The sequence below is a fragment of the Trichosurus vulpecula genome, chromosome 5 (assembly GCF_011100635.1).
Source record: "Trichosurus vulpecula isolate mTriVul1 chromosome 5, mTriVul1.pri, whole genome shotgun sequence".
Lineage (NCBI taxonomy): Eukaryota > Metazoa > Chordata > Mammalia > Diprotodontia > Phalangeridae > Trichosurus > Trichosurus vulpecula.
Genome location: NC_050577.1, coordinates 127,394,561 through 127,416,836, shown reverse-complemented (window position 1 = coordinate 127,416,836; position 22,276 = coordinate 127,394,561). Strand labels below are relative to the sequence as shown.

The window sequence follows — 22,276 nt, the reverse complement described above, 5'->3', positions numbered from 1 at the left end:
CATTAAATATCAAGAACCTGTGAGATTTATCAGAGACCCTAAAGTGGTAATAGCCTGAGGCATAGCTGTTGGTATGCAGTAGCTATGATCTTCAGTCCTGACCTTTATCTTCAAGAGCATTTCCTCTCCAACAGTGAAGAGACAGTAAAGACAAGAATAGATTCAATTCAGCAAATATTTATTAAGTGCCCACTGTGTCCAAGGTACTGAGAAGAGGAGATACAAAAGGAGAAAAAAAGACAACGTAGTCCCTGCCCTTGGAGAGCTTAGGGAGGTAACAAAGAAGGAGGGAAAATTATGCAAAAAATGGACTTTGATATAGGATCATAGATTATAGAATTTTAGAGCTCGGAGGAACCATAGAGATTGTTTAGTCCAATTGTGTTATTTTATAGGAGAAACTGAAGTTCTGAAATATTTACTTGCCAAATGTCATGTAAGTAGATAGTGGTGGAACAGGGTGGGTAGCATGGCATCCTACCAAGAAAACTCTAATAAAAGCCTGTAGAACCTTGGGCAAGTCATTTACTCATCTGTAAGATGAGAATATTGGACTTTGTCATCTCTAAATCCTATGATCTTAGATCTTCTGATTTCTTGCACCAGCTTCCTATTCTAAATTCTGTTTTTTATTAATACTATTTTAGAAATAAGCCTTTCTGTGTTAATTGTGTATATTGATTTCATCACCACCATTCTTCCTTTATTTTTTTAATCCTCAAGATATGGCCCAGCCAGTAAAATGGGTGGGGGCAGTTAGGTGGAGTAGTGGATTGAGCACTGGGCGTATTAGAATCAGAGTCTCATCTTCTGAATTCAAATCTGACCGCAGACAATTCCTAGCTGTGTAACCCTGGACAAGTCACTTAACCGTGTTTGCCTCAGTATCCTCATCTGTGAAATAAGCCAGAGCAGGAAATGGCAAACTGCTCCAGTATCTTTGCCAAGAAAACCCCAAAGGGGGCACAAAATGTTGAGCCTGACTGAACAACAACAAAACAAAGTGGGTGACCCAGTATAACACTGCCATCTGGACTTGGGAATCTGTTAGGAACAAGACTGAGGCGTCTTTTCTTTTTTCTTCCCCATTTTAGATGAATAGTCTTTAGTGGTTGGTTGTTGATTTCTTTGCGCCACCTGCTGGACTTCAGTAGCAATATCCCAAGATTCAGAGTTGGAGGGGTTCTCAGACATCATACAATCTTAACCTTTTGTGTGTGTGTGTGTGTGTGTGTGTGTGTGTGTGTGTGTGTGTGACAGACCTCCGTGGTAGTCTGGTGAAGTCTATAGACCCCTACACCACTTCTCAGAATAATATTTTTAAATATGTAAGATAAAACACTTAGAATTACAAAGGAAACCAATTATATTGAAATGATCAAAATATTTAAAAATAACAAGACCCCAGGTTATGAACCCCTATGGAGGCTCCATTTTCTAGCTACCCAGAGGCCCAGAATCTTGAAGATACTTACCCGAGGTCTCACAGATGATATTGGAACAGAGCCAGTATTTAAGTTCATAGACTCATGGATCCAGAGTTGGAAGGGACCTCAGAAGCCATCTAATACAATTCACATATTTTTAAAGATAAAGTAACTAAGAAATCAGAAATGAAATTTAAACCTCTTTTCTGATACGCAGGTCTGCTTTTAAATTGATTGAATTGATGTACAGTTTAATGTTCCTTAAACCAAAGCTTTGTTAACTTGCTGGAGTTTTCGTGATAATAAAAGAATTGTCATACAGGACCACACAAAAAGTCACCTTTCTCTACACAAAATAAAGACCTTAGTTTTGATACTGGATTTTTAAAAACCACACAAAATCCTCAAGAGAAAGATTTTTTCAGTCTTCTGCATTTGCACCTCATTTGTATATCATTCATACCTGTAGCATATTTGTTTTGGGTTGCATCTTATTTTTTTGACAGTAGTTTCATTAAACAGCCACTGGGGAAATGTTTAAGAGAATGAGTGCAGCTATACATAGCAAATCGTTAGTCTGGAGCGCCCTCCTGTGTTCATTCTGCTAATTGCAGTTACTAAAGTAAATGTCTTTCCCTTTCGCAGGTGATGCAGCATGCCCATTTATCAGTGAGCTCTTCTGTTTGAATTGCTCCCAGTCATGCATGTAGATTTTTCCAAACTGCTTAATTTCACTCATCCACTTCCCTCTGTGGTTAGGGATTAGGGGGAGAGAGTTGGACAAAACTAGGCATGATCTTAAAAGATGGTCTAGGGGAATATCATCTTGGTTTTGTTTTTTTTCCTCACAAAAACCAAATACTCTTGAACCAGACCCACTACTTTAGCACCATACTCTAACAGAACTAACCGTCTAAGCAATTACAATACTCCAGGGACAATGATTTCCTTGCATATTGCTATATTCTCCATCTACATCCACAAAATTCCAGTTTTGTACATTTAAGGGATATATTACACATAGCTCTTTCTTTGCAAACTACATTGCCTAGTTTTTTGGGAGTTTTTTATGAATTTCTAACATATTTGAATTTTAAAGAATCCTTGGACACTTTTTATAGCTTGCTATCCTTCTAGATCAACAATAAGCTAAACAAGAATTCCAAGTTATTTCAGGTTTGAAATTACTTGCTTAGTCCAATTTGTCCCAAATTAATTTTTTAAAAGTCAAAGAAATTACAATTTTGACCTTTAAAGGTATTGACTCATTTTATAAATGAGTAAACTGAGGTGAAAAGAAATATGATGTCTGAAAAGTCTCGAAAGATGTAATTTCTTGGTAATTAATCATTTTATCCATAAAGCCAGCATTTTATTAATAAAAGTGGTCAGTGGCATTCTCTAAGGGCAAAGACCGGATCATGGCTTATATACCCTTGGAAGAGTAGATATTCCTGAGGGTGGCAATCAACTCTAATCAGTTAATGATTAATGAGAAAATGAATATTACAATGAGGGTCCTATCCTATTCTAATGAAGTTTGATTATGTCATTTACTTCTAAATTGACCAGCCTTGCCTGATCTATTCAGAGAATGTATGCCCACCCAAATCTGTGTAGAGCACAATGAGCTTCCCCATCTTAGATTAAATTTTTTGCAAGGTTGGGTGGGGTCTGACCATGATTAAGGAGAAAGTTAGTTCAGTCTTCAGAGACTAAAGTTAAAAAAAAAAATAAGGATTTTAGAAGACGGGGTGGGGGGAATCCTGGATCTCCCCAAATTATTGGTTATTAATAATCATTTCTCTCAGAAATAGAAGGAAATTTGGCATATGTCACACAGTTCCAGACCTAGAATTCCAACCCAGTTCTCCTGATTTCTGGTCTAATGTATGTTGCTTTGATAGGTTTTTAAAATGCTTAAATAGGTGACACCGCTTACATTCTCCCTTTTGATCTTTACAGTAGTTCTGTAGGTATTTGATAGGCAGATTATTCCTATTTTACAACTAGGGTCGTCCCTGAGGTTCCCAGATGATGTGACTTACCCAAGGTTACGAGGAAGTCGAGGGCCAAGCCATGATGTTGAGCTTCAGTTTCCCCCTTTGTAAAGTGGTAGTTATAATACTTGTAGTGTCTATGTCATGGGTTTGCAGTCATGAATGCTGCTTGCAAACCTTAGAGCACTTATGAGTGGGAATTTTTGTTATTATTATTATTTTAATTAACTACAAGACAACATGAAATAAGTTCCATAAGGGTGGCACAAATAGGAGAACCATCTCTTCTGGCTGGTAGGATGAGGGAAGGCTTCAGTGAAGTGGCAGTATTTGACCTAGGCCTTGAAAGATTGGAATAACAGAGTCTTCTGACTGTTGGGGTCTCCTGACCTCTGATACAGACGTGGCCTTAATCAGTAGAAATATCTCAAAGCTGACGTAAGTATCAACTTTTCTGACTTTGTGATATAGATTTATCACAACCAAATCTCTGATTTTTTTTTTAATATCAAAGGTCTCAAGCACCCATGCAGCTTGACCAAAAACCCAAGACCCACCCAAGAATTATTTACATAGACATGACCTTAAAAGATGGTCTGGGGGATATCATCTTGTTTTATTCTTCTTTTGCTAAAACCAAATACACTTTAGCACCATACTCTAACAGAATTAACCATCTAAGCAATTACAGTGATCCAGGGAGAGTGATTTCCTTGAATGTTGCCATATTCTCCAACTAGATCCACAAAATTCCAAATTTGTGGATGGGTCTGGTCTTGGATTTCAAGGCACAGAGCATCACATGCAATTGATCTGATTCTAAGATTTACTGATAGCATACAAATGAATCTAATGAACCAAGAATATTAAGGATGCATATGCCCTGACTACTTCCCTGCCCCCTGAGTCTCAGTGTTGATTCTACTTCTGAGAGATGAAGCAACATAGGCAAAACCCACAGGCAACCAGGCTGCCTAGAAATGTTGGCTAATTATGAGTTACCAAGAAGTTAGGGATTTTAGTGGTTTATACTCAGGAGGCCAAAGGGAGTCAGAACTCTTTACAGGTCTAAGGTAGACAGATCCCAATTGTCTGAATACTGAAACATTAGTATTTCAAATAAAGATAAGCAAATGAGTTGGTAGAATTCCCCTGTCTTAAGGCTTCGCTTTTAGAGTCATCAGTAATTTTGTTTACATCCTATTCTCCTTCCATTCTTGGTGGGAGAAAAGCCCAGTTTGACCAAATTGCACCACCTGTCTAGATTCTCGATCTTAGATCAAGATCCTTGGCTCTTTCTTTGGTTGGTTTTTGTGGTTTGTTTTTCTTGCAAACCACTTGGTCTCTCTAGTTCCCTTGCATATAAAATTTCTTTGGACTATTTTGAACCCCACCCCTGTTTCTAGCTCTAAAATTATAGTATCTATACTGTATGTATAAGCTCAGGGTTTTTAAGGTCAAGCCCAGATTAGCCACCTGGAAAGTTCAAGGAGAGGCAAAGTTTAAACCTGTTTGTTGAAAGAACTCTGCTTCTGACTCTGTTTCTCTCTGTCTGTCTGTCTCTGTCTCTCTCTCTGTCTCTCTCTCTGTCTCTCTCTCTCTCTCTCTCTCTCTCTCTCTCTCTCTCTCTTTCTCTCTTTCTCCGTCTCTGTCTCTCTGTCCCCCCCCTCCCCTTCCTTCTTTCTCTTCCCCTATACACCACCTCTAACCCCTACCCAGGCCAACATCCCCACAGAAGTTTTGATATGCTCCATTTCCATCCTGGCCCATTCCACTCCTCCTTAGACAACTGGTGGCCTCTGACTCACATGGCTCTCTGTATTGGTTCTGGACTTACTATGGACATGCAATGAGCTTTAGCCCTACTGCAGCTCCAAACTCCTCTACTCAAGTGATCTGCTAGCTCAGGCTCCTGGTGTCAGGGTTTACAGGTCTGTGCTGCCATGCCTCAATAGCTAAAGGACTTTATAGTGAAATAATTCAAATTCTGGGACCTTCCCAGAATTCTGGTGTGAGGTAATAAGGATTTAGACTTAACTAGAATTCTTCAGGAGCAGGACCTATCCAAGCAAACCAGATGCAGAGACACCTCATAGGCATTTACCTAAGACTGCCATAAATTTAGAATACTTGGGCCTGAAGCAATGTTGATTCTAGAGAATATCACCTCTCTCCTTTCCCTGGTCTTAACCTATGAGTCTCCGGTATCTCCAGTATCACTTGAAGCTCAGAGATGATTCAGGTGGGTTGCGAATGTTTAGGCTATAGAGGTGTCTTCTGGAAAAGGGTTTGATCTAAGTGAAACTGTTTCTGGCTCTGTAGTTCACCAGAGAACACACTGAGTGTGTTATAGTCATTCCATTGTACCCTGGTATTCAAAATCCATCAAACCTCTACGTTCAGAGCAAGGAAGAGAGCTCGGTACCAGAATAGAGTATTAGTGAATGGGAACTGAAGAAGAGACAGGGCATGGATCATAGGAGAAATGAAGTCATAGAATCAGAAAAGATGAGACATGTACTCCTATAAGAACATCTGAACATGTTTTGTAGGAAGGGGCAAGGAATCTCTGAAAGGATGATCGACAGTACAATATTCCTTTTGTGAGGTGTAGGTCACATTCTCTAATTTGTTTCTTTGGTAAATATGCAACTTTCATCTTTGAAAAAAATCGTTATTTGCTATTTTTCCTGTTTGTGTATGTAATGCCTAATTTTAAAATTCTCTTTCAGATATGAACAAAAATCATCTAATAAAATTTTTAAAGCTGAGATTGAAATAAAAAAAGTCATTACTCTCTTTCATAATCTTTTTACCCTGTTTGAAAATATGTAAAAATAAGACACATCCACTGGAGTCATGAGAAGAAGTAAAAATATTGTATGATCTTTGGTAAAATATACATTAACATTTCGAAGGACTGGAACTTGGTAACTCTGTGATTATTAAACATGCTATTATTTCTTTCTGAAGTTTGCAGCTCCGAACCAGAAAATATCCAAGCTGATCCAGAGAACTTTACCAGCCTCCTTGTCACATGGGAGAGACCCCGAGTGGTTTATGATACCATGATTGAAAAATTTGCAGTCCTCTATCAGCAGTTAGAGGGAGAAGACCAAACTAAGCACGAATTTCTGACAGATGGGTATCAGGACTTGGTAACTGTAAACTCATTTATTTTTATGCATTAATATGCTTGTGATATTATGACTTCCAAAGGCTTTCTTTTCAAATTTTGTACTTTACACTAGATATTATATTCCCATAAAATAGCTTGGTTATTCGGAAGTCTACAGGAAGCTGTCCACTTTGCAAAAGCTGGTTCTATGTCGTGTTGTAATGCACAGTGAAAATAAGTCTTTGCAATAGAAAGCAAAATAGACTATCTGTGTAATATACGCAGGAATGCTAACTTGAATATTAATTTTCCAGATAATTCATGATAATTCATGCCTGAGTCTCCAGGCTAAGTGAAATGGAGAATCCTCTAATCCTTTCAAAAAAGTCCTTCTGCTTAATTAATCACCAAATTTTCTACTTGGCGTTGACTTTCAGCAACTGGTCATGATTGGGAAAGCATGATCTCCATGCTTTGTGACTGCAGCATAACCTATAGTCATAGATTAGAGCTGGAAGGGACCTTAGAAATTATGTTGTCCAACCTTTTCGTTTTTCTGATGGAGGGATGGTAAGTGATTTTCTAAGGTCAGACAGTGACACTCTCCGACTTCAAACCTAAGTCCTTTGAAGCCAAATCCAGTGATATTCCATCAAGGAAGTACAGTGGTTCATATGAGCAAGCCCCAGTGGACTTGGCCTCTTCCTTTTCTCTAAGGGAAGCTGACTTGCTATTCTACCATCTGGCACATACTAGCTATGTCTACATTACAGAGTTATATAAAAAGTTTATGTAAAGAGTTCTATAAAAATACATAGTTATATAAAAAGTTCCAAAGACCTGAATGACCTGCCATTTTGGCATTTGGCATAATATAATCTACATAATCTAATTTGTAGGATTTGTTTTGGTTTCACTTTTCATATAATATCAACAAGCAAGTACTATTTAATATGTATGCTTCAATTTCTCCAGAAAAAAAAATTGTGTAGTCAATAGAATTCTGGACTTGGAGACAAAAAGACCTCAGTTCAAATACTATTTTTTTTTAACCTTAAAGATCATTGATTTTAGCAATCTCATTTTTATAAACCATTTTTAATTAATATTTTTTCTCCCTCCTACATCCTCCCTTTTGGGGGGAAAATGGAAAACAAATTTGTTGTGACTAATATGCATAGTCAAGTGAAACAAATTCCCACATTGGTCATGTCTAAAAGATGTATGTCTCATTCTGCACTTTGAGTACATCCCCACCTCTCTGTTGGCAGGCATACATCATTCTTCATCATCAGTCCTCTGGACTTGTAGTTAGTCATTACATTGGTCAGAGTTAAGCCTTTCAAAATTTTTGTCTTTATAATGTTATTACTGGATAATTCGTTTTTTTGCTCACTTCGCTCTGCACCAGTTCAAACAAGTCTTCCCAGATTTCTCTGCAACTATCTCTTTCATTATCTCATATGATCTAATAGTGTTCCATTACATTCGTATTCCATAGCATCTTCCCTCATTTTCCCCTTTGTTTCAGTTCTTTTCCACTAGAAAAAAAAGCTGCTATAAATCTGACACATTCAAGCTGTGTGATCCTAAGGAAGTCACTTAAGTAACCTCTTGAGACAGCTCGGTGATCTCGATGGATAGAGAAGCTGGGACTGGAGCCAGGAAGATATGGGTTAAAATCCGGCCTCAGAGATTTACAGCTCTGTGACCCTAAACATTCTAGTTCTTGTTAGCTATCATTATGTTGCATCAAGTAACTCCCTAGGAATGATCTCTTTGTCTATTAAGTTAGAAATGGATGGTAGTCTATGTTGGTAGAGAGGTTTCCACGCTGGGCACTTTGCCCATGTTAATGTAGTCACCGATAGTATTCAATTTCCCAAAGCTATGATGAGTACAATAGTTCTGTATTTTATGTAACTGCATATTGTGCCACATTAGGTACCAAATGATCCTTAGCAAAAATACTGCATATTTTCTGTTAATGTCCAGATAATAATTGTTCAAATTTTCAATGCCTGTTTTTCCAGTTTATGTACTAAGGAAGAAAAAAGTGAAGTAAATTTTTACCCCAGCTGGATCTGAATGCATCTTGGGGAGAAAAAGGCAGTTGAATATAGATATAAAAGCATATTAATCAAACTTCAATAATAAAGTAAAATGCCATATAATATTACATATCATAGCTTATGCACAGAAATCTGCTTATGTATATAAATAAATTGTGAGAAGGGCTAGATGACACATATAGGGCAGGGACAGATATCCTTCTCTATCAAGAACAATTGACCCGGAGGAAAAAAAATAGCTAAAGGCCACATTTACAAAACAAAAAGTTTGTTTTATCTTCTTTTGAGAAGAAAATACAAAATGTAGCATTTCTCTACCTTTAAATTTAAGAACGAGAAACATAAGGCTATTCAATTGACTAATATATTTTAAAATATACTTTAATTATCTATTATAGCTAATTAAAGGGGGAGAACAGCATGGAAAAGAGGAGAGGGAGACAGATACACACAATCATATGTATGTGTATATATATCACACACATATGCATATATTCATACATATGTACACATACACACACATAAATGTGTGTATGCATGTATGTGTGTGTATGTATGTATGTATGGAACCCTTGCCCTGCTCTATCTAATGGAGTCCCATACTATCTGTTTACTTATGGGACCTGTGTACCTGGGGCTGATTTTCAGTTTGGATAATATTGAATCATTAGCTGAGACCAGTCTCCCAGAACCCCAACTATTAGTGTGTTATGCCATGCTCTGTGCCCTCCTTCAGCCAGATGCTGACAGACTTTTTCATGCTTTTCACTTTTGCCCACTCTGGCTGATTGAAAGGCAGAACATCTGTTTTGAAAAGGTACAGTGACAGCAATAACAGTTGTAATATAGTTCATATCACACTTTGGCATTGCCCTGCGGACAAAATAAAATTAAGTCAAGTTCTGAATCTAGGCCATGGCTAGAATCATAAAATCTCGGAGTTGGAAGGAATATCAGAGGCCATTTAATCCAACACATGCCTTCCTAGGAATATATTCCCCATCATCACTGACAAGAGCCCATACCCTTTGCTTTTGGCCATCACTGATCAGGAATCCACCACTTCCCTCTCATGGCAGGCCATCGCGCTTTTGGGCCTACTATAATTGTTAGGAAAATGTTGCTTATTTGGAGTCCTAATCTGACTTTCCACTGCTACCTCTTGTCCTTCTCTCTAGAGCCAAGCGAAACAAATCTAATCTTGTCCCATGACAGCTCTTTATATATTTAACAACAACTGTCGTGTTTCCTCAAATCTTTCCTTCTCTAGGTCAAATGTCCCTCCTTCATCCTAATCTCGTAGCATGATCTTGACACCCTTCATAATCTTTCATAATTTTTAAACTCACTTTTAGATGAGTATCTATCTTATAAATATCGCCCCCTGCCAGAATTCCTCACCCAGGATTGAACACCATTACCTCAGATGTGTTCTGACAAGGATAGAATGTAGCGGGACAAGAAAAAAATTGTATTTGTGTCCTGAGACGGAGAGGATGATGCAATATCAATCCAGCAAATACCTGATGTTGCTAGGGAATGAGGGACTTGTCCAGAATACTGAACACGGCTACTACTCCATAGTAAATTGAATCTCTCCCCCCGCCCCCGTCAGGTTTCTTTGCTATTAGGAGATTTCACAATTTTAGTCTTCTGTAGTCGTACTGCAACTTACTAGGTTCAGAAAATGCAGATGTTTAAGGAGTCCCTAAATACTTCTCAGCCTCGTTTTCCTCGTCTGTAAAATGAACATGATGAGCACCTACTTCACAGGGTTGTTGTGGGGATCGAATGAGTTAACATATGTCTAAATCTTTACACACCTTTAAGTGCTATATAAAGACTAGCTATTATTGTTATTAGCAGATTGGAGGGGGGAAGGCAGGGCAACTGGGGTTAAGTGACTTGCCCAAGGTCACACAGCTGGTATAGGTGTCAATTGTCTGAGGCTGGATTTGAACTCAGGCCCTCATGACTCCAGGGCCGGTGCTCCACTCACTGAACCACCTAGCTGTCCCAGATTAAAAATTTTAAGTATAGCTGTTTAGTATGTTCAGAAACTGAGTTAAAGTGAGACACTGATATAATCAACAACATTTCTCTTCTAGGGTGCTATTCTAAATAATTTGCTGCCCAATACAAGTTATGTTCTTCAGATTGTAGCTGTATGCACTAATGGTTTATATGGAAAATACAGTGACCAACTGGTTATTGACATGCCTTCAGACGACACAGGTAAGTGCCACCTTGAGAACAGTTGTCATTTTAACTGAAAAGAAACATGTTATTCGGTACACAATTGGGTTACAAGTATGTCAAAAGTGCAGCCTTTCCACCATTTTAAATTGTCTATATGTCACTGACACTTTTGTTCCCTGGGGTTACCGCTCCAGCTCATCTGGTGGCCCCTCATTTGGCGTTCTGGAAGCATCTAGCCATGTAACTTTTCCAAAGTGCTGCCAATGAATGAGGATCTGCCTTCCCTTGGAACACCCTCCCCTCCCATGTTCTCTGCTCACTCCTTCCTGCTTTACGTGATCTATGAGAATCAGGGAGGTAAGGAGCCTTATCCATCAAGAGTTTTTCTGAGATGGGGAAGGAAATCTGGGAGGAGAGAGACTCACCCAGAGAAGGAAATTTGAGCAGGTTCCACCTGGGGAGGTTAGAAAGTTAGGACTGAATTATTGAAAGATAGAAGTAAGAAACTCTGCTAGTGAATAATGGATGATACATGTTTAAACTTAGGTTAAAAAGTATCGCAGCACTGAGGTTTGTTACCATTGCCTAAGCCAGTAGTCTCCAAACTAAACAGCATGCACCACAAAAGGGCCATGGAATCATCCTAAGGGGTGTTGTGATGAGCCAGTCATCCCTCCCCATGGTCATCAGTTGTGAGATTGTCTCCAACACAGCTAAACCACTCCTTGTACTCCTCACTCATCCTCCATTATCCTTCACCTCCCATGAGGACATCACAAGTCATCCCTTCAGGGCACAACCTTGACGATAACTGTGAAGACAAAATTCTCCCACCCCTCTCAGCATCCCCACACACTGTTATGATCATAACAGATTTCCCCCCCCTCCCCACCATCACTTTTCATGCTGGCCTAGTAGCCAGTAAGTTAGATCCCCACCTTTATCCTTTTTTTGTTTGTTTGTTTTGGGTAGGACACAGTGAGTCACGCGGGGGTGATCAGGCATGGATAAGTTACTGCCTTTGTCATCTTGAAGTCATTTAACCTCTTGGCCTCAGTGTCTTCTTTAAAATGAGGAGAGGGGGATTTAGACTAGAAGGCCTTTAAGAACACTTCTACCTTTCAATTTATGATGTGAAGGTTGTGATCTACATCACAGATCCCTCCACCCAAACCTGCCCCTCTTCCAAATTTCTCTCTTGCTATTGGGGACACTACCATCATCCCAGTAATCCACATTTGAAAACTGAGCGTCATTCTTAGCGCCTCATTCTCACTCATCCCATATCTAATCAGTTGCCTGATCTTGTTTTTTATACTGCTGCAGCCTCTCTGGCATCAATCCCTTCTCATTCAGATCAAAGAGATAACATGTATAAAGTGCTTAGCCCAGTGCCTTCCTGGCACATGATAGACGTTTAATCATTATTTATTCTCTTTCTCCCTCTCCTCTCATAACCACCGCCAATGTCGTCCTTCAGTTTTCCAGTCCATCCTCAGCGTAGCTTCCAAAGTGATTTTCGATTATGTCAGTGATATGCCCATATTCACTAAACTCCAGGGGCTCCCTATTAATATTAGCATCAAATATTTTATATTTATCTCATCTTTTTATTTCTGAGTTTTATAATGTATATAATTATTAGTACAGTAATATACAGATATAATTTATAAATGTGTGTAGATATTTTAGAGTACTCATGCTCAAGATTTTTTTTTTTACTAATAAGGTTGCATTGTTTAAAAAAAAAAGTTTGGAGACCATTGGCCCAGGCAGATGGGAAATGGAATTTGCTATGATTAATTCACTTAAAAATTATACTTCATTGAAATTATGGCATCTTAAAACTTGTAGTTAATATATTAATAAGTAGGCTGCAACTGTTAGCAAATTAGTTAATTAGGGTCATATTTACACATCTGTTATCAACGCAAGCTTTTCATTGTTTAACCGAGCTCTCTTAAGTTTGTGAAAGTCATTGTTACCTATTAATAAGCTATAACACACTTGCATTTCTCAAGTATGTGTGAATTACACACCTTGACTTTCCTAATGGGGGCCCACCCTTTGTCAATATTTATTAAGGCAATTCTCAGGAAGACATTCTTAAGCAAATGTATGATTACTCTTTAAAATAGCATCATAATAAGGTGCCTAATAAAGAAATTTCCTTTAAATAGTCCCTGATTTTTGACTTCAAACCAGTATAGTACTAATGCATATTTTCATATGGAGTGATCATACATTGTGACATAGTTAAAAAAATAAGGATTGTAGTCCATTTAATTATTAAATAAAGTAGAATCTTCTTAAAAATCAATGGGATGGAAGTGGGAAAGGTACGACAACTTGCTTTCTTGAGTCCAAATATATTACCTAGTATCAAAATCAGCAGAAAATTATTCCTGCGGAGCATGGAGTTCATTTCTGATTCTGTCATTGACTGCTATGAAAAATCAAGCAAATTATATTAATTTATAATATCATAGTTCTCCATTTTTGAAACAATGGCAATAATTCATGTTTATAAGATATGTAATGGTCTCCAAATGGAAGTTGTTATGTAAGTGAAGACTTTAATTGAATGTTATTAAAAGGCATTCTCATTTTAATTTTCTTTTCTTAGCCCTAAAAATATCTTGTAGTAAGTAAGTACATGATTATAAGATCATGTGACAGATTTTGAATTTTTTATTTCAAAGCAACTGAGTGTTTTCCCCTGGTTTATTTAGCAGTATATTTTTGCATCTTAGAATTTTCCTAACTGAATTCTTTCAATCAAGAACAAATTTCATTTTAAAATTTGCTTTTAATTGTATTTTTTTTGCATGTTATTGCTGTTCTTTGCATGGTGTTGCTAAATGAAAATCTTTGCAAAATCAATCTTAAAGCACATTCAATGACTGTATTCCCTTGCTGTTTGTTATTTAAGAAAAGCAAAGCTGGCAAGCATAATTTGTCTGTTTACATAGGTAAATTAGATTATTCCATTTACTTAGTATAGCATTAAACTAATGGAATTCAAAACTTACCTCTTCTTTGATCTTCTTTATAATGAATATGGCAAGGATGAAACTCCCACTGAAACTGTAATAGGAGTTTTTTCATTTAGATGAAAATTGAAAACTATATAAGAAGAGTCACATTTCAGTTTTATTCATGTCACGGAAAAATTAGATGCTCTGTTTTTCCTAAATACATATGGCAAAAACAATCTAACTTCCTGGTTTTAAGCAAACTGCATTTTCACTAATGATCCCTCCAATGTCATGTGAGCTAATTCAGTAATAACTCCTTTGGTAAACAGTGTGTTTTTGTTGGGATATTGTACATGTTAAAATACACAAGCTTCCGAATTACTGCTTAGCTCTCTCGCCTAAAATTGTTGGCTTGTTACTGCCATAGTACTAAAGCAGTTTCTATTGAAGTTGTATTTATGCATTACTTATAATTAACTACTCTGATGGAAACACAGTTAATTGATATGATAACACTGTGACCACATGAACATGGTTATCCTTTCTGTTGCCTTCTTTTCTAACATAAGACTGTTTTGAGTACAAAGCAATATTTAAAAGAAAGTATAAAGTTAATTTGCTGTAGCTCCTAACCATTTTTTTTACCAAAGTTCTGCTTACTAGGCTACCTAAAAAATGCTATCAGTGACACTGTTATGGAGATCGTATAAGCCAGTGGGATATGATGTGATAAATACTCCATGTGGTAAAATCCTTCCTCCCCTTGTGTGTTTTTAGACTATGTCATGTGGAATACGTTTGCTCCATTATATATTTAATTTAAATATCATGGGTTTTATTAGAGCACTGTAATTTTAATTCATATATTTTTCAAAGAATTTTTTTTAAATTGAGATTGTGTTTATGTTTTACATATCATGTTCACCATGCTAGACATTTAAACCTCCAGCGAGGTCAAATATTTCTTTTCTGTAGAAGAGTGGTTTCTGAATGATCTTTTGAACTGAGTTTGTAATGGCTCAAATAAGCTACAAGATTCCTGAATCCTGGGCAAGTTCTGTGCTTGTGTCTACAATACTATTTCATACAAGATTTTGAATATTGCAACTTAATCTCCATTCTTTACTCAAAGGATTTGGACGGTTTCGAGCATCGCCATATTGAAATGGTAGCTTGGACACATCACCTAGTGTCTATGTTTGTGTCTGTGTCTGTTTCCTATAAAACATTTAGTCCAGCAACGATTTCACTTTTAAGAAATGGCATGTGTTTTGGATGTTTCATTCTTTTTGGGGATCTGCTAAAAGCCAAATTTTATGAACTAAATTGAATTTTTCCTTACCTCTCCTATCCTGTAAGCTTTCATGCAAGGCCTTCTTCACTGAGCATTGGGGTCTTTCTGCTCTTAGAGCACTTTGCAAACCTTTAAGCAATATATAAATGCTAGCTATTGTTATTATATACAGAACTCATCAGCACAAAATGCATCACATTCCCCAGCATCTACAGTAGTTTTAATTATACATTGCACTGTAGTATTTGAAATTGTCTCATCTTCAACATTATTTCCATAGGATATATAAAATATTTTAAACCTAGAGTATTATGTAGTGGTTACGAGAGTGTCTATGATATTTGTTCATTTTATGATTGTTTGACTAATGTAATCCCAGCTTTAAAATCTTCCTTCACCCTTCATACTGCATATTAGGCCATTCCTATTGGTAACCTTCCATTCTGTTAATCTCCAGACTTAGGTCAGTAATCTTGTAACAAGCACTATAGAATTGTACTGTTATTACTGAGGAAGTACTTTGCCTTATAAGTATTGTATTTTACTTGTTTGTGTTTTTTTTTGAGAGTAGAAATAATTTTTAGTCTGTTTTATTCCTTCTAGCTTAGCTTTCATATACATTAAAAACTTTTGTTTTCAATAAAGATATATAGAGGAGGAATCAGCCCTCCAAGAATTCATATTTAAACCTTTGAGTAATCTGGCCAGTTTGGGGCTTGTGCATTTTAATCACATGTTGTCTTATGCAAAGTTATCACCATAAATTCCATTGTCCATTGAGTATTGTTTTTACACTTAAAGCTACTATAAAAGTGAATGCATATTTTCATCTCAAGAAACAAAACTTTTTAAAAATATAAAGTCAACCATCTTTTAAGAGGTATCATGTATTTTTTCCTCTTTGCTGTTTTCCTATGAATTGATGCATTTGAATCCCGAAACCACGAGCATTCTCATTTCACTATAACTAAGATTCTTTGACCGATTTACTGTTGTGTAATCTAGAGCTCTTCTGAATATACAGAGCAGGTTGTTGAGAATACATATTTTCAGAGCTTTGTTTCTGTGTGTTTAATTTAAATGCATGGGTGTATTTGGTCACCATGTGTTCCTGTTAACATGTGCTTGCAAGTATACACAGACTGTCTTTGTTAAATCACTCCACATCTGTCCTTCTTGACTGTACCGCCCTATATTGTTGGTGTTTATTTTAGAATGCGATTGAAAAATCACAGTTGGAAGACATTACGATCAACATTTGCTTTTAACTTCTGCACTGTAAAATTTGGCTTACCTTCAAACAATTAAATAAGCCTTGCCTGCCAACCTTCATCAGTGTTGCTTTTTGTGTTATGGAATGTTGATGTGTTACTAACATGTTAGAAAAAAATTTTTTTTGAAAATCCAGTTTTACAAATAATCAAATACAAAATCAGAATGAACAAGTAGCTTTATTTCAATTAGCATACAAATCAAAAGGTGGATTTTGAAGGACACACAAATTAAGGGTTTTTATTTATATATAAATGTTTTTTTATTCAGAAATACATAGAAACATATAATACTGAAGTTATTATAGTTTATATTCCTTTATATTATATAACATTCCAGTAGTGTCCAAGGAATGCCAGAAATACACCAGTATAAGTGCTAATTTGTACATTCTGGGGAATTAGCAGACCAGAGTCTGCTATCAGGTCATTACTGTCAGGTCAAGTTCAAGGTGCTACTACCTTGAATACTTATACCTTGTGTTATGGCTTCAGGGTCCTAAACTTGCCAGACGTGGTATTTTGAAACTCATTTTAGCCCCGGAATTAACCTGCAAAGGTCCAGTATAGAGGATCTCATAATTAGGTAGGTGGTTCCAGTGTATCTTTGAATTCTAATCTGTTCCCTAGATTCTGAGGTAGGGTACAGGTCTGGGTAAAACAAAACTTGCCTTAGATCCTTTGTAGCGAATTTATCCACATCAATATGAAGTTGCCTCAGTCTGACAGCCAGCTTGAATTTAAAATACACTACAGTGAGATAGCTGTGAATCTTTGTGTGTTACCCAAAATGGAACCAGGATCCCCAAACGTAGGCCACTGTTTTTATGGCGATGAACAACAAAGTCAAACATTTCAAGGACCACTTGAGGAAAGTCACTTTTATCAAGTCATGAATGTTAGTTAATCTACCTTTATAATCTGTATTGTAAATTTTCCTCTTGGCAAAACTTTCAAAGTATTTCAAATATAGTGCAGATTGATAATATGAATATAAAATCACATTTAAACTAAAAAATGTGATGGTAAGAATGCATTGTTTCCATTAATTAACATTTTTTCCAGACATTTTTTATACCCATAGAAATCATGTTAGAAAGTTATTTCTGTAGTCAAATCTGTCACTGCCCTTCATGACATAGGAGCAGATCTACTGAACTACAGAATCAGCAGCCCTGTGACTGCCATTTCCATTTTGGTCGATAGCTGCACTGCTGCCTAATCAAGTCCTTGACCTCCAAGTAGGAGGTGTTTTAGTTTGGTGAGCCATTCATTGACTGTCATCTTTGGTACATGATCCTTCTCCCATGAGAGATTTCTTCAATACACGTTTTCCTTTTTTTTCAACTTCAATTAATAATTTATTTTGAGACTGCTCCTAAGTATGTTGAGAAGCCCAGGGAATGTTGTCATTTTATTTTTTTCCCAGATTCATCAGAAAAAGAGGTAAGATTAATCAATCTTTTTTTTTTTCTAATACAGTATAACAAATGCATCACTATGCAGCATTAATGCAACATCAAACAATGGTATTGAAATGTAACTGAAGTGTAATTCTAAAAACTCCATTTAAATGTGAATCAAATTCTGGATTTAAGGAGGTCTAATACTTATTTCTGTGGCCTATTTTGGATAAGAATCACCAGCTGCTCTAATTTTCCCAGCAAACCTTTATACTTTTAGGAAAACTTCATTGAGAGTATTACTTGGGCAAGGGACTATATACTCTTTTTAAAATATCACATTTTAAGGTTCCCTGGAATTTGCAAAGATATGAGTTGTTAGATTTGCAAAAGTTAGAAGGATAACGTTTAAAAGAATTTCACTTCCAAACTGTGTCATCATCAATTTTAACAAAAGAAGAAATATTTAATTAAGGCTCTATAGACATTTCCCATAAATGCCAGCACAGGGTTGGGAAAGGGAGGATGTTTAATGGCTTTGGAAATAGTTCAGGACAAGGAAAAATACATATGCCAGGTGAGTAGCTGAAAACATTTACTTCATTGATGTGTTACCTACATGTTTTCTGTGGGCTGGATGGGATGAACAATTTCTTGCTCATATTTTCAAGCCTCTCTTAACTTTTTTTAAAATGTTTCTGATTTTTAAAAATTACTTAATATGTAGTATGTTTTAATGTAATTCATTTTTACTTGCAATACATAAAACAACACTAGTTTTATTAGAAATTTAGAGTTATCACTGGAACATCTGGTAGAATTTGCATTTCACTTTAGGCTGTCGAATACATAAAATGTTAATTAGGAAAATCTTAAATATGCTTTGGACCTTAATTTCATTCAATTACACCTATGTAGTGTCCCTCTTAAAATATCAGTTATTCAGTTCAACAGACATTAAGCACTTACTTTGTATAAGGCTCTGTGCTAAGTACTGAGGATTCAGAGTAAAAAATTTCAGGTACAGCTTCCAATCTTAAGTCTAGCATAAAATATGACATCATTAAAAGAAGCATTAACCTGAAAGGAGTTTGGTAATTTTTTCCCCTGTCAAAGTGGAGGCAAGATGGAAAGAAAGAAAAAAGGACATAAGAACATAAGGAGAAAGTGGAAGATGAGAGTAGATGAAAAGAGAGAAACCCTCTAACAAGTTTTAGTAAAAAAAAAATAAAGACAGGAACAGAGAGAGTCTTGGTGAATAAAGAAGGGGAAAGATCTGAATATTATTCAAAGTCACAACAATTACCCTAGGATCAGGAATTTGACGTAGAGAGGTAGAAGGGTATGATGACAGAGGTGGGTGTTGTGCGGGGTGTGGGGGGGACAATAAGGAGGATGCTTACTTAAAACCCTTTGGAGTAAGAGAAAAGTAATCATGTATTATCACCCTCTTTGTCAAGACATCTCTTTTCCTCTCAACTGAAAGAGAACCCAATAACATCCCTTACCACTTTCTTGGCATCCTTAGAAGTGAAGAAATTCCTACTAGCTTTCCAGTGATTTGGGCAAGTGTGGCATTTTCTCCAGTTAAAGAAAGGAGAGCCAGCCCACCTGTTCTTATAAATGCTGTCAGTTCTATGACTGAGCATCTGTTAGTAAGAGTGTATTTATTCTGATAGGCTGATAGGAAATATTTAGATCTCCCTGAGCTTGGTTGTTCCATTTTGCATGTGTAGGTACTGCCTGTATGCCTTCCGTGATATGAAATAATTGGAGTGGGTCCCATCCTCGCTGTCACTGAGATCTCTTAATGATTAGAGTAAAAACACATTTACACAGTGGTTTTTCTCATCAGCTTGGGAGGTAGGCAGCACAAATGTTGCTATCCCTTTCTCAGAGAAATTAAGTAGCTTGACTATATATTATCAGAGCCAGGTTTTGATCTCAAATGCTTTTCTACTATATAATACTGACTTTCTTGAAAAGAACTTAAATTTTTCTGTTCAGAACCCAGGACAGCCTCAGTTACATTATGGGTGCTATGATAATCCTGGTGACTTCAGGAAAATAAATAATGGGCAAAATATCCATTTTCTCCTAGTTCAGGAAAAGAATTTAGGAGAAAGTCGGCTAAATGATAAAGCTAATCACACAAAGCACTCAGTAAACCTCTGGTACATAAGCAAACCATGTTCTTTATTAGCAGTGAAAGCAAGTCTGTACTTATTTACCTGAAAAATATTACTTTGGTTTTCTTACATACCTGACAGCAATTTTATGTCATCACCTTTTCCACCCATTTGTCAAACTGGGAGAGGGTATTTTTCTGAGGGAATGATTTTTTTAATGTATAATACATTATGTAAACACATAAATTTACATGGAAAATTTTGGCTTTTTCATTTTAATAGTGAAATATCCTGCATCTTTAAATACTATTTCCCCCCTTTTACAAACCAAATGTAAGTTCAACAGGTTGAAATATTTAACTGGAAGTTGTGATAATTATTATTATTTTTTAATTTTAGAGATTGATCTTCCTGAATTCATTGAAACAGGAGAATTATTCAAGGTATATTTTTTCAAGGTCAATTTTTATGTTCATCTTTTTCTTTAAGAAACCTAATAAAAGAGCAAAAGTTTCGAGTTAAGGATAAGGATTCAGATAATTGTTGGACTAGTAATTAATGCTATTTTTCATTATTTAAAATCAGTTAATATTGTGTTCATTATTATTTGCAATAATAAAGGGCCCACTTGAGATTAAAGTAGACAGCCACAGGTTTCATTTCTTCTTTTTGAAGAACTACACACATCTCTATCGCTAGCATTCAAAAGAAAACCACTTCAGTAATATATAAAAATAGCTATCACTCATATTTAAAGGTCTAACTTTAAACTTAGATTATTGGTCTGAATTCAGATCTTCATTGAAATTTGGAAAATATATTTTGGCTTATAATATTTTAATAACTATTTAGATAGATGACTTGCCAGTGATTCTATCACTGGTTTACTAGATAGCTTAATAGTTAATATGATCAAGGATATATAAGTATATAAATTTACATTACATATAAATATGCATATGTATTTCTATGGCTTTACCAGTTGTCTTATTATTTGCCCTATTTTTAGTGAATTTATAATATCATGCCAGTTCTTTCCAGGATACTTCTGATTTACTATCCTATGCTGTCATGCCAATATGAATAATTTTAGTGTTGACTCAAGTTAAATATTAGGAAGAGAAATACTTAAGAAATTACAGGGATAGGGAAAGGAAATGGGACTATCATTTCATTGATTAAGAGGAACTCCCCAAATGAGGCATCTCCTCCCAACATAGTGCCTTCTTTGCTATTGCCACAAACATATGTTCTAGGTATAAAGTGAGACTAATTTCCTAAATACCTATCTTCATTAAAATTCAGAAAAAAATATTTTTGTCCTAAAGGAATAAACAATTAGCAAATTCATTATGTTTATATTATATTGATTCTAATCATTTGTTTATTTGGACTAAAATATTATCCTCTTATTATAGCAATTGGGACCTGTAAGTAAATTAATTTTTTTCCCTGTGATGCCATGCACCCAGTTGGGAAACTCCTCCTATCAATGAAAACTAGCAATTAATTTATAAATTATAGTTTTAGAGAGTTATCTTGGAGCACTGAGGCTTTGAACTGCCTTGCTTATGGTCCCACAACCAGTATTTGCAAGGGACAAGACTTGAACCTGGGTCTTCTTGATTCCAAGGACAGCCTTCTACCCACTGTGCCACAATGCCTCTCTAATCAATGATAGTATTTGAATTTTTATAATAAGTTAGAATTTCACATTTGTGTGTTTCATAGTAAGGGCCAAAATAATATTACAGGGTTCCAATGCTGATATATTAAATTATAGGGCTTTCAGCTAGCAATGAAACTGAAAATTTTGAATTCTTGATTTGTTAAATTTATATGACCTCCTAAGCAGTAATTAGCTTCATTTCAGTCACCAGTACACATCTGTGTATGCACACACAGAGCCACGAATTGTTCAAAAAGTAAGTTTATGAGGTTAGTCATGTGTTCCTTTTTTATATTTATATAATACTTGAATGTTCACAAAGCACTTTACATATATTATGCCATTAAATTTATACAATATGCATAGTATGACCATCTTTTTTGGTAGTATAATATTTTGTTGAACATTTGTGGCAATACTGTACAGTAGATTAGCTCTTGTTATGAAAGTAAACCTCAGTTTAAAATAGCTGGTTTTCATTGGGGTGCTGCATGAAACTGTATCATTCATCTGGATAGTCTGTGAAATTTGTATTCATCATGTCTGTATTTCTATCCAAGATGGTCACCAATTATGCTGCAAATATAGGCTAGTCTTCTTCCCAGGTGGGAAGGCTAAAAGACTTGAGAATATCCTCTCTATCCCCCAGTTTACTGGAAAAAGTAAAAGGGTCTTTGATGGGGTTGAAGAAAGAACCTATAAAGGGAAGAAGAAAA

The 22,276-nt window shown here is 36.0% G+C and overlaps 1 protein-coding gene across 4 annotated transcripts in view; it reads left to right on the top strand.

The window, feature by feature from the left end:
- Positions 1-22,276, top strand: part of PTPRZ1 (protein tyrosine phosphatase receptor type Z1) — a 251,840-nt gene that overhangs the window by 153,492 nt on the left and 76,072 nt on the right. For all 4 annotated transcript variants that reach the window (XM_036759574.1, XM_036759573.1, XM_036759577.1 and 1 more), the window contains exons 9-11: positions 6,401-6,585; positions 10,726-10,852; positions 20,291-20,334. In XM_036759574.1, the coding sequence (XP_036615469.1) occupies positions 6,401-6,585; positions 10,726-10,852; positions 20,291-20,334 (356 nt within the window). The remainder of the gene's footprint in view (positions 1-6,400; positions 6,586-10,725; positions 10,853-20,290; positions 20,335-22,276) is intronic.